The sequence below is a fragment of the Temnothorax americanus genome, unplaced genomic scaffold (assembly GCF_048541705.1).
Source record: "Temnothorax americanus isolate GAGA-0224 unplaced genomic scaffold, ASM4854170v1 Scaffold2, whole genome shotgun sequence".
NCBI lineage: Eukaryota > Metazoa > Arthropoda > Insecta > Hymenoptera > Formicidae > Temnothorax > Temnothorax americanus.
This window is the reverse complement of record NW_027509338.1, coordinates 6,844,818-6,857,194: the sequence shown is the minus strand read 5'-3', so window position 1 is coordinate 6,857,194 and position 12,377 is coordinate 6,844,818. Positions and strand designations below refer to the sequence as shown.

The following is a 12,377-nucleotide window of genomic DNA, read 5'->3' as shown; positions in this document are numbered from 1 at the left end:
GTGTATCATTACTAAAATTTATTTTCTGTATATGATATTTTGTCCTTTTCGCCAGGGATAAGATTTCGTATAGTAACATGACAATTAAAAATGTTCCAATCGTCAGTTCGTTGTCGGAACACGTAAGATAAATATTTAGGGACAAGAGGATATGTGTGTCATCATAGTCGTCACGTCCTTACTCGTAAACGTTTAGCCGAAACGGAAACCGGCCGAAGTACCGACAACATCATAAGTAATGTTAAGTCATCGCGAAGATATTTATACAATCTTACGCAATATTTGTTCCACGAGATAAAGCCGAACTTTATCTTCTATCTAATCAACGTCTGAGTAATTGCAGAACGTAAAGAGCGCGCACATAAAGTCGGGCCCAAATAATTTTTTGCAACTGTATTTTGCGTTTGGAGCCGGTTTTTTATGTACACCACCCTGTATAAACCTAAGCTCCTATATTCTCATAGGAATAAAGGGATAAATCGTTATTTCGGGAGATCGTAACGAAACACAAGAAAGACTCGCTGCGTAAGATATCAAGCAGTTTTAGGAGATTATTCGAAATTTACAAAATCGGCTTATATGATGCTAAATAGACGCTCTATCTCACGGCGACATTATATAAATAACGAAACGTTATCCGGTTTTTCGCGCAACGACTTTCTAGCGCCAACAATCTGTTATCATCGACTTATCGAAACGATCTCACATTCCAATCCGACGTAGATAAAATGTCCGCGATATTAATCTTTCGGCCGTAAAAGAAAAGCGGAGTAAAACACGAGCGTTCTGCCCGCGAACGGAATAATTTTCTGGTAAATTATTGCGATGTCTGAAAATTTATACGGAGATTGCAATCGCTATTAAAAACAGATTTCGAGTGTGCCGCGGTGACGTCTTAATAGCGACGAATCTCGCTGATGCTCAGCAATTCTATTGCGCAATCTGGATTCGCATGAGTATAATACGCAAGTCTCAAACCAAGAACGCTCTGACGTTCCGCGATCTAATGGCTGAGTCATTTGAAGCGCGTTTTTGAACTCTTAGAAGAGCCACGTTAAGGCTGTTATATGCGCCGGCATGAGCTCGCATATGGCTTCGCGTCGGCAACGAGAATTTCTACGATACTGAAGTACAATAAAATGAAGCATCGAGCTCTTTTCGAGGAACGCGATTACTTTGTCCGGAGTTAAATTTCCCTTGACGAGAAGATGCTGAAGCGTCAGCGATCTTTGACTTGTAAACAGTTGAAAGAAATATGCCCTTAATCAAACTTCATCAAACTTCATCAATACAAATCTGCAGATATAGATAACAACTTGTAACTACGAATTGACATAGTTTTCTAATAACCATTTGTATGTGCTTTCGCCTAATTACTTCGCAAGCAATTGACACAATTACACCCGCTGTTTCGCTTTAATCCGCCGACCGTAAAGTGTCAGGACGAGTTATGGTTGTCACGCCCGAGAGTATCGGGCCACGACGGACTATTTATAACTATGCTTACGTATTCATTTATGACGTTTTTGTACGAAACTGCTTTCATCTGGAGAGCAGAGTTTCACGAGGTGAAATTGAATTACTTTCGGCGCACCAAGTGGAATGTCGCGTTCCAGTCGTTATAACGACTAGTGTAATTATGGTTCGTGTAACGTATACTGCCTATTTCTTTCATTTCTCGGAGTTTTTTTTTAGAAATTGAGACAAGTATGAACATAAATTACCAATTGAGTAGCACATAATGTAGAGACGACACGAGAAGCCATGTGTATTCATAAAATGTATCGAGGTGCACGTGCTCACAACGAGATAGAGTATAATAATCATTATGGAATGTTCAATAAAAGATTATACATTTCACAGAATAATACACGTATGTGATCATTGTGTTAAAATTTCTATCTGCAGAAGTAGAAAAATATCTTCTCGTTTATTACCATTTCGCTCTCAAGGTGTTACGCATAATTGTAAAGCAGAGATGATTCAACGAGGTTCGTCATTCGCGAAGGAGGAGCAACGCGTAATAGGAAAAATATGCACTTTCTGCGTCGCAGCGTCCGTTCTGTTTCAGACACGAACAAATTGCGGAAGGATTTTGACATTAATTTTACGACACGTATAACGGCACACTAAATAACTTAACACAAATTTAAATCGAATTTCATTACGATTTTGTGATAATTAATTGTACTCGTCGCTTCAATATTTCGCAAAGTCGAATCACACGCGGGGCGTCGAAATGAATAGTAGCTTTAACGCCGCAATAAACGCTCGAAAAATATGACCCAAGTTCATTTCCAAAAATAGTCATAAGGCATGTCGTCATCATCATTTGAACTTCAAAGTTGTTATTAGCGTTTATTTCTTTGTATGAACACTCGATACAAGAATGTGAATCAGATAGCACGGGTTATCAACGCCAATAGAGAGGCACACACATTGCGAGACAACGGTAAATAAATTAATTAGAGTATTATTATTACTTTAGCAATTCAATTGACAATTAGATTTCAGTTGTTCGATGATTGCTAAAATTTTATTTCATTTTATTTTATTTAAAATTACGCGTGTCTCTGTTGTTTCTTTTACGTTTTACATGCAAATGAGCATGCAGGCCGCTAATTGAATTACTATTACTTTAATTTCTCGAAACGTTATTCCATCCTAACATGATTAATGATCCGAAGTCAATCATTAATTATACTTTACGCGAGTTCGTGTTCCTTATCAGGTTCTTAATTCGTGTTCTTTATCAAGCGCCACACGTTAAAATGGGTCTTTAATCAAAAAGACGCATTTCTGTTTCATGAAAATTTCCAATGTAATCATTTAATTACATATCTGTATTAAATCGTATTTTTGTGCGATTAAATTTCTTCGTTCCGTCGCGAAATAAGAAGAGGGCGACCGAATGTCGCTATAAATTCTACACGCTACGGTTGCCATGAAACTCGCTTCTGCCTCGGACACTCGGTTACATATTATACGCGCGGTACGACGATATACGGGAATGAATTAATGTTTGCCTCGGCTATCAGTGTCAACAGAGCGAGCTGGCACTTTCCAGGCAGGACGAGTGCCGATAATAATACGGCTCCGATTTCACCTGGTCCGCTAGTCTTGCAGCTCCTCTCTCGGCTCTTTCGGTGCGTTCACCGTATTTCCGGTGCAATTCTGCGCTTCCTGCCGGCAACAACAATGCCCTTTCGAACAGCATCGGTATATCTTCCTCATCGCACACACGTTCGATTTCTAGAGCGTTTCAAACCGATCGAAGTAGCAATTTGAAGCTAAATTTAGAAATGCTGCTGAAATTTTTCGCGAAACCGGAATTGTTCCGCACTAAATATAAACTGACTTTATTTTTGAAGCTACAAAAATATACTCTTTTAGTTACAAAACCGTAAGCTTTAAAACAAATAGTCAATAATTATAATTTTTAATTTGTAATGCATTATATAACATGTAATGCTACGTCCATCATCATTATTACTATTCTTAGAGCTTGTTTTTATTTCTCATTGACGCCTTAATCTAATCTAATTTTGTAAGCAATAAATCAATCGTGATGTTTTTGATAATATCAGTTTTATTCGCTCGTTTCATTGGCGCAGCTTTGAATTGACAAAGTCAACTCCCACATCATGCGAAGATGTCCCCTGGTAAAAAACCCGATCCCACTTCAGCGCAATCGCCGTATTTCCGCTGCGATTTCGCGCTTCCTGCCACATTGACGGCTCCACGATTAAAGGGCTGGTATTTAATTATCTTGTCGGTATAATATCGGCGTAGTCGATCGTTCTCAGATTGTAATTTTAAACTTGACATTATGAGCGACAATTCAAATTCACTGTTGGTCTTCCGCAAAAGTTCAAGGTTATAGTGAGACAACCTTTAGCGAAAACATATATATATAAAACTGGGTTCAACCTTTCTCTCAATTATTATTCTCCTTGAAATAAAGATACACAGAGCGTTACATAGTTACGGGGGAAACTTTATAATAAAAAATTTATTGAGCTCAAATATATAGATTCAGGAAAGTTTGTTCAATCTGTCCCAGTTTGCCTTAAAACATTTTTGTATCCGATCTGCGCACAAATTACTCCAGAATCTAAACTCCAAAAAGAATTTTATATTAAAATTATTTATCCATCAATATTAAAGCTACTGAGAAATGTAAGTTATATCTATAAAGGATATATTAAAGCTTGCGGAAATTGCTCTGCAAGTGTAATTATTCGGTGAAATGCGAAATGGTAATAAAAGGGATCCGAATTGTAATGAGAGATCACAGTCTAATGTCGTCTCCCTAAAAGATCCCTAAATATAGAACGAAATAGATTCTTGTATCCCCAACTCCCGCGTTATTTTTCGCACGGATTCGCGCTGGAATCAAATTTGAGGCCGCGCTTATCGTCACGTACGTGTCGTTTATAAACATTCCGTAAGAGGTATCTCTTTAACGACATACCTACTCTTTAAAAATCTCGGATTAAGTTCCACGTATCCGACCTGCTTTTTATGTGCGCGATCGCGATCCTTCACACCGTCCGTTTTTATCTTTTTACGTGTTTTATATACGGCCTGTACTAATCTCCTTATTGTAATATTGCCACAGAGAGTATAAGTACCACTTGACTTAAAAATTCAGACAAAATTGTAACGTATTTTGTAATATAACACAATATATAATGTCTTATTACGATATAATCTGTTCGCTATTTCACAACGCACGAGATTGATAATCTAATCTTGCAGTTCCAGTTTTCCGTAGTCCCAAGTTTGATCGTCAATTTTCTCGTTCGTTTCCCCCAGTAGTATATTTTTATTTCTCTCATGGCGAATTCTTCTCTGAAACGTTCCTACGCCTATGTAATTGCCACACACATGTAAGTGCACTTAGCTTCTGCTACATAAATAAGCCAGCCGACATAATACATACGCAATACGTGATAAGAGTCCTGTCAGTGGTCTTCGACTGGTAACTGAATCAGTTGGGTGTCACCGCTCGTTTGCGCCTCACCTCGCCTCGTGTTTTTTTTTTTTTTTTACCAGTGTTTCATCGATTTACGTAAAAATCAACGATGAGAATCGCGCCGCCGATCGGAAGAGCGATAAGAGGATAATATCTCGCGTGTGAAACACCTCAATGGAATACAATTATCATTATTATTCTGGTAAATATATAAGATGAGAAATATCATTGTCTGGTGCTCCAAAAACCTCCTCTGTGTTCCACACACACACATATATTTTTTTTGTTACGTAATTAGCTTGCGTAATGGAACGCTCCTAGTCATTATATACAATTAGTCGCGTGTTAGTGTCTAATTGTAATCTAATGTGTGCGCAGCGTTAGGGATAATTTTATAATAGCCACACCTGTCTATCGTCTTATCTCCGCAGATAAGAAAAACCGGGCGGAAACTTTGATCTATACCGTTCGTTCTGACTAACTGATAATCCACTGTCAGAGATATGTTCAGATTGTCCGGCAGTTAAGCCGTTCGTTGAAATGAACTAAATTACATTTATAGTACAAATTAATATCTCGAGAGTTTATGTAAACTGTATATATATATATATATATATATATATATATATATATATATATTATCTTAAAATAAATTTAAAATATATCTAAATGCACGTTTTCGATCTTACAATTATAGTGACGATTAAAAATCACTTTATAATAATATAATAAATATAATAAAATATAGCAGCGAATCAAGATCTTATAATAATTTAAACACGAACTATTACCAAAATATTTTAAATGTATGATAAAAGAATTGAAAAGGTATTTATTCAAGTTTTCAAAAATAATTTGAGAACAGGGAGAAAAATCGAGAAATTACATTCTTCAACCCCGAGATTTGTCGAAGCGTCTAGCATATGTAGCTTCAATTCTCACGGGGTTAAACAGTATACCACTTTCGTTAGAGGCATCGCTACCGATGTACATACGTACACGTTTTATCTCGCTGTAAGCCGCGAGCTCGTGCGAAATGTACTTAACGCGAGCGGCGAGAGCATATGTATCGCCGCGCGCGTCACGCTCGAGGAATTCGTGCTAAGTACGTGTGTTACAGTCGCGTTACATGCGTTCCGACCGCGCCGTTAGAAACACTCGGTGCGCGAGCACCGAACGCCCAAGTACTTTAATCAAATCCGCCGAGATGCTACTTGCCATTGCCCTCCGGGGCAATTTCCTTCGTTCGATACTTACATGGATCCTCCACAATACAGATGTTTGGCAACTTTATAAATTGCTGTATCATAATTCCGCGCCATTAAGATCTTCGGTTTTAATGGGGCCGTGTATCTGGCACTACTTTTTATTAAATTTTTTTATGCAACCTATTGGCAGATTCTCAACATTGTATATTCATTACCATCGGTATAGATGCTTGATATCATAAATCTTTGGCGTCATTGACCTGGTGGTACTATATAAATTGTCGACACCGTAGATCCTCGGTTATCGGCTAGATGGAACCGATAAATCATTTGTATTATAGATCCTTTGGTAGCGCAGATAGATCAAGGTACCGCTACCTCTATATAGCATCTTCGATGCCATATAGATCTTTGCAACTTATATCCTCGGTATCATAAATGATATAAAAAAATATAGATTCTGGTATAAAAAATCTTTGATATCGCAGGTTTTCGATATCATGATTCTCTAGTATTTTGCAATATTTTGTACAAGACCTTACTCTACGCTTACCGCTAGCCAGGGTATACCTTTCCGCGCGATTGCAATTCTCCAGCTTCCGTTTCTGTCAATTGATATTTATATACGTCTCCTTTCGCGTTAATTGATATGTGAAAGTGCCGCTCGAGACACGATTCGTTGCGAAAATGTCGCATTTAATCCACTTTCGAAATGCGCGTCTCACAAAGCAGCAGACGTGCGAACTGGGCTTTGGACATGACATCACACGCGGCTGCGAACCAGACGATGTGACATTTAAAAATCTCATACGCATATGTAAACGAATTTTGTCGGCTCGTGAAAGCGTGTCCTTTAAATCTGCATTCGCCGAGGCGCGTCCTTGATCTTCCGAAACGTGAATAAGTTTCTTCGTTTCTTCGCGGGACGAACGACCAATACGTTTACGATTTTCTATTAGCGGACTTTCTAATACCTTTCTCTGGAAATTGACAAGAAGCCTCTTTTTCACATACATACAAAAAATTATCTCTAAAAAAAAAACGAATTACTGAGAAACATTACTGTGAATCAACTTATAGCAAAATAAAAATGCAAATGTCAAATAAATTCTACGCAATCGCGTTAAAAAGAAAAAACATGACACATTATCGATAATTAGTAATCTACATTATTTTTACGAAATATAATTTCCGAATATAAGTTTACCGGTACTTGAATTTTGACCCCCCCCCCCAATGCTCAACTTTCTGAATTTTTTTAACTTTAAATAGTCTCTATTAGCGCTCCAGACTTAATTAAAAGTCTATTAAAAAAATTGAACATATGCGCGGACGTGTGTGAGACTTATATATTTGACAAACTGACAAGCTTTGAGAAGAGCATTTGGCGGTCTAGCGTTAAATCGCATGGAGCATGGAGCTACAAATGCACGCGCGCACGCACGCACGCACGCACGTGCACATTAACTATCGTCCTGCACGTGCAGTCGCATACACGCAGCCGTCATAATTGACACTTCAAAGTTGCGCGTGCTTTTTTTTTTAGCGTGCGCCCTTTTCTTTCGCGCTCGCCGGGCCAATTTACGCTCGCGCTCACGTTCGTGCTGGCGCGTCCTTTTGGAGACTCGAAAAAATTTACGACAACGTCTATATACGTAAGTATTAGCCGGAGTGACAATAAGCGAGGACAATAATCCCGCCGAGTCACGAACGCCCAGCAAGAAAACGAGTCACCCTGCCTCGAGTGCACGGCCGTCGTTTGTGCACTTGCTCTTATTATCGGGTTGTCGCGGCATGAAATGTGAGTTTTGCGTTAGCGTTCTCGAATAATCTCGGAAGAAATTAAATACGGTACAGTATTCTTCCGTTTTGACACTTGCTTAACTTTACGAAACGCCATAGCGCTTCGTACGCGTATAGCGAAAATTAATCGAGGTATTTTTTTTCATCGCTTTTTATTACTTAAGACATTTGTTTCATCGAGACAATATGGCCTATAGATCTCTAGAACAAAGTAAACGCTGAAGCTTTTAAGAATCATTCTAATTGATTTGGATCTAAATCGTCCCGAGCGTCAAATCGCCGTTCAATTCTTCCGAAACGACAAATTATATTAAATTACTCCCATTAGCACTTCGATACCACGTAACAGCTATCTTTGTTCAGAAGCATGATATTTACGAGCCTCGTCATCGTAAAGAACCTAATGGCGCGGTATGCCCGGTCATCCCCGCCCATATTTATCGCTTTGTCCTCATCCGAGAAATCATCATAATTTTCAATATTTGCGGCTACGCTCTGTTCCCGCTTGATTTAATCCATGTAATCCCGTAAATTTGGATTAAGGCTGTCGCGAATATTTTCACACGTCTGCTTCGAATGTTGACTTCGTACAAGCTTCGATTCGCCCGTTTATCTGCCTGCTGCGTAAATACTGCCGCTCGTAAAAGTTATCACGACTCGTTAATCTTCCCGAGAAGGATGCTCGTTGTTCCTTTCTCCCGCGCGAGAAAAGCCAAGCTGCTCTCTCATCCTAATGCGATATCCACGCCTATGGTATTTCCTATCACCCTATTTTTACGGTACGTAAGTACGGTCTTATCGCGTCTCTCGCGTTTCTATAGATATCGAAAAAGACGATACGACGGATGTCTCTTTACAGCTTTCGCCTCTGTAATTATCTTAAATACCAGCTGTTCGAAAAAAGTACTGAATAAATACGATTATTGGTAACAAAAATGTATCGAACCATTTAAGAGATTAACACGCATTGCACGATAAGATATCTTTTATCTGTAACTGTACTTGTATATATCTTGTCATGGGTATTTATTTTTTTAGACGTTTTTTTGTATTTTTGTTAATAATAGAAAGCACACCACAACTTGAATCTTACGAGGTCAAATTCCATCAAGAGTTCGATAGTTTCTTATCGACGTATGGCTATTCAATACATCACGATGAATTGACAGTGTAATATTGCAGCGATTAAATGTTAGTACGTTCTATATCAAAATAACGAAAGATCATAAGTTACAAGAGCTATTTGCGTGTATACGGGTCTTTGCCTCTTGATTTCAATTATTAAACTACTGCCCCGCCTGCGAATCAACGATCAATAACTATCATAATAGATACCTGTCGTTCGAATTGGAACGTGGAATCGATTAGTGAAACGACTGTAGACGTAACTTTCTTAAAATATGAAAAGTTTGCATTATATGAACTTCTAAAATTAATATTTTTATTAATCTCTCAATTTTTCGTTTTTTTAGGAAAAAAAAACACAATATTGCTTTACAATCCCTTAATAAGTTTTTCTACTTAGAATAACAAAAATTCTGATTTTAAACATCTCGATCTTAGCTCTGCTAAAATGGCTATTCTGAAAGTATCCCTTACATCTTAATTTTGTTATTCGTCGCTAATTAATTTTAACTCCTATAAATCTGTGGGGCCCGCATGAAGCTTATGAAAAGGATGCGAGATTTTCAAGCACGTGCTTACTTAGAAAGGAAATGTCACAGATGCTAATCGCGCACGAGGCTTCATCTGGAGAACATTTATGGCCGTGTTTCCGCCTCACGTATCTTGTGTTTACGCCACGTTTACGCTAACAGAACGGGTTTCCAAAAGCGGACGCGATTTCTGTTTCAGGGGCGCAGTATGTGCCCGGCGCCGGGCCCAGCGCCGCACCCCAAGAAAAGATCCGTAGTCTCGAACACGCCTCCGCATATTCGCCACCGAGAGTCGACAGATACAGGGGCGGTGCGCAGATACAGAAGAGAATGACTCAGAGGGAAGACGTTCTCAAGTTCGAGCAGGGCCGCATTAAGGCCCTGCAAGAGGAACGTCTTCACATCCAAAAGAAGACGTTCACAAAATGGATCAATTCATTTCTGCTGAAGGTAATGCTGTATGAAGGGTCTAACTGTATATATTAAGTAATTAAATATATCTAGCGTAAAACAGATTACAAGAGATGAAAATTTACATTCAGATATGAAATCCATGCATGTCTAAAAAATATTCTCATAAATATTAGTGCTTATATAGTATTTTTCCGCATTAATTAGCTCTTGATGTATAAAATTACTTTCGATGAGTAATAATTGTCTACAATTACAATATCTTTTCGTGTATCTTTCTTTCGATTTTGAATTGAATTATATCGGAATCTGGGGTTTTTAGGCGCGCATGGAGGTGGACGATCTGTTCACCGATCTGGCGGACGGCAAGAAATTGCTCAAACTATTGGAGATCATCTCCGGCGAGCGATTGGCCAAGCCCAACAACGGGCGCATGCGAGTTCACAAAATCGAAAACGTGAACAAGTCTCTGGCGTTCCTCCATACCAAGGTAATACGTATTCCCGAGAGTATGGCTTGCCTTCTTCTCTCTCTCTTTTTTTCTTTTTCTCTCTCTCTCTTTCTACATCTCGCTCTTTCGGGGTCTCGAGTGTGTGTTTCTCCGGACGTTGCTCACTCTCGAAAACCTCTCGAGAACGAACGAACAACTGCGCGGTCCGGCGCGGTTGCACGTGTTCAGCGCGCGAACAACGTTGTTCGTCGAGGAATAAATATAAAGGCCCTGAAAAAACTTCCAAGCGAAGTCGAGAGCCGGGTAAATTAGTGGGGCAACAAGCGGGCCCGTTAAGTTCCGCTCGTAATTTCTCTGTTGAGCCATAGACCGTAGGCGTTTACATCTCGATGCAAATGCGATCAAGATAGATGCACAATATAAAATTTTTGACAGAACGACCTATATACAATTTAAACGAGCGCGAATTTAAAGATAATAGATATCAATATTACGGTATTAAATACTGATGTTTAATTTGTCGTGGAGATCCGAATGGTAATGCCGATGACTTGCACACCGTAATCACAAGTATCACCGTATTAACGCACAGAATCATCCGAACGATTAATCTAACAGCTAGTGCTAGCCGTTATTTCCTATCTGTCTGGTAGCCCACACGCGTCAGTATACGCGCTGTCTATCGACGAAGCCGAAGAAATTCTAGATCTGACAGATTAGAAACCTCTATGGTCAATCGTCGCGGGCGGGTTCGCGGACGAGGCGCGGGTTGAAGAAATATGATGTGCGACGCGTCGCTTCCGGTAACACGAGGATCGGGGCCACCGCGTGATTCCTGTTGGTCTCTTTCGAACCGACGGGCCCCGATACGAACGCCGACGCGTCGTAGGCGCCTGGTCAGTCAATGCCTCCGCCCGCGCTCGTCTTACGTTGCGCGGGGCTTCGAGTTTTATCCTGCTCCTCTCTCGCCCGGTTCCGCAGGCTCCTCCTCGGCGGCGTGTATACGGGTCGCGCGTAGTGAAACTATTATGTCACAAGCCACGGAGTATAAGAGGCCATTCACGAGGAGTTTACACTTACCGGGCTTCGTTGCGGCGCGGCGAGCCGGTGCCCACCGGAGCGCGCGAGCCCGCTCGAAAAAGAATACCGCGGAATGCCGAGGCGCAGCAGCAGCGTATTTGCGTATTTGTTTCAAGTAACGTGGAATAATTAAATTTAGATAATTCGTAGATTTGTAAGCGAGATAAGACGGGACCGAGAGCGCGCGATAACGCCGATTCTCGGTAGCTTCAGCAAATAACTATTTCCGCAAATAGCCATTTGCGCAAATCGTAGATAAAGTTTACGGACACCTGCTGGCGTAAAATCAACCGGAACAGATCCGGTGCGATAGTAATTCGCGATATAAGATAATGGCGGAATAATTAAGAAAGTAATTGGATCGCGAAAAGAAAATAAATGCTTTCCACCGCCCTTGTACGAATGCGTAACAAATTGCGAGGTTCCGATCGCAACGCGTGATGCAGCCTTAACGCGTTACCCTTTACGGAAACATATCTCAGCAGCGAAATGATCGTGATGCTCGGCCGTATACTTTTTACTGCGCAAGTACGTGTTTTATCGGTACCGCGGTAGTACGAACGTAATCGTTAGGCATCGTTATGAAGTCGTGCGTTAAATCGCCGTGCTCGATACAACGGCCGTGGGCCGATCGCGTGCGATGAAAAAACTCATTGTCCTTCGCGTATAAGGTATCGAGCATGCGACATCATTAATCCATTTAAAGAAAATTTATTATTTTTCGGAAACCATCAAGATAATTCACGAAGGCGATCAGATAACTTGGAAAGTCACATTTCGAGTTTTATTTT

The 12,377-nt window shown here is 40.0% G+C and overlaps 1 protein-coding gene across 4 annotated transcripts in view; it reads left to right on the top strand.

Annotated features, from left to right (window-relative positions):
• Positions 1–12,377, top strand: part of Kst (spectrin beta chain, non-erythrocytic 5 kst) — a 65,443-nt gene that overhangs the window by 19,320 nt on the left and 33,746 nt on the right. For 3 of the 4 annotated variants that reach the window (XM_077405715.1, XM_077405716.1, XM_077405714.1), the window contains exons 1-3: positions 5,048–5,180; positions 9,844–10,094; positions 10,378–10,545. In XM_077405715.1, coding sequence (XP_077261841.1) covers positions 5,153–5,180; positions 9,844–10,094; positions 10,378–10,545 — 447 coding nt within the window. In that variant the 5' untranslated portion in view covers positions 5,048–5,152. Of the gene's footprint in view, positions 1–5,047; positions 5,181–9,843; positions 10,095–10,377; positions 10,546–12,377 lie in introns of those variants that run through there. The other variant, XM_077405717.1, reaches the window with a different exon arrangement.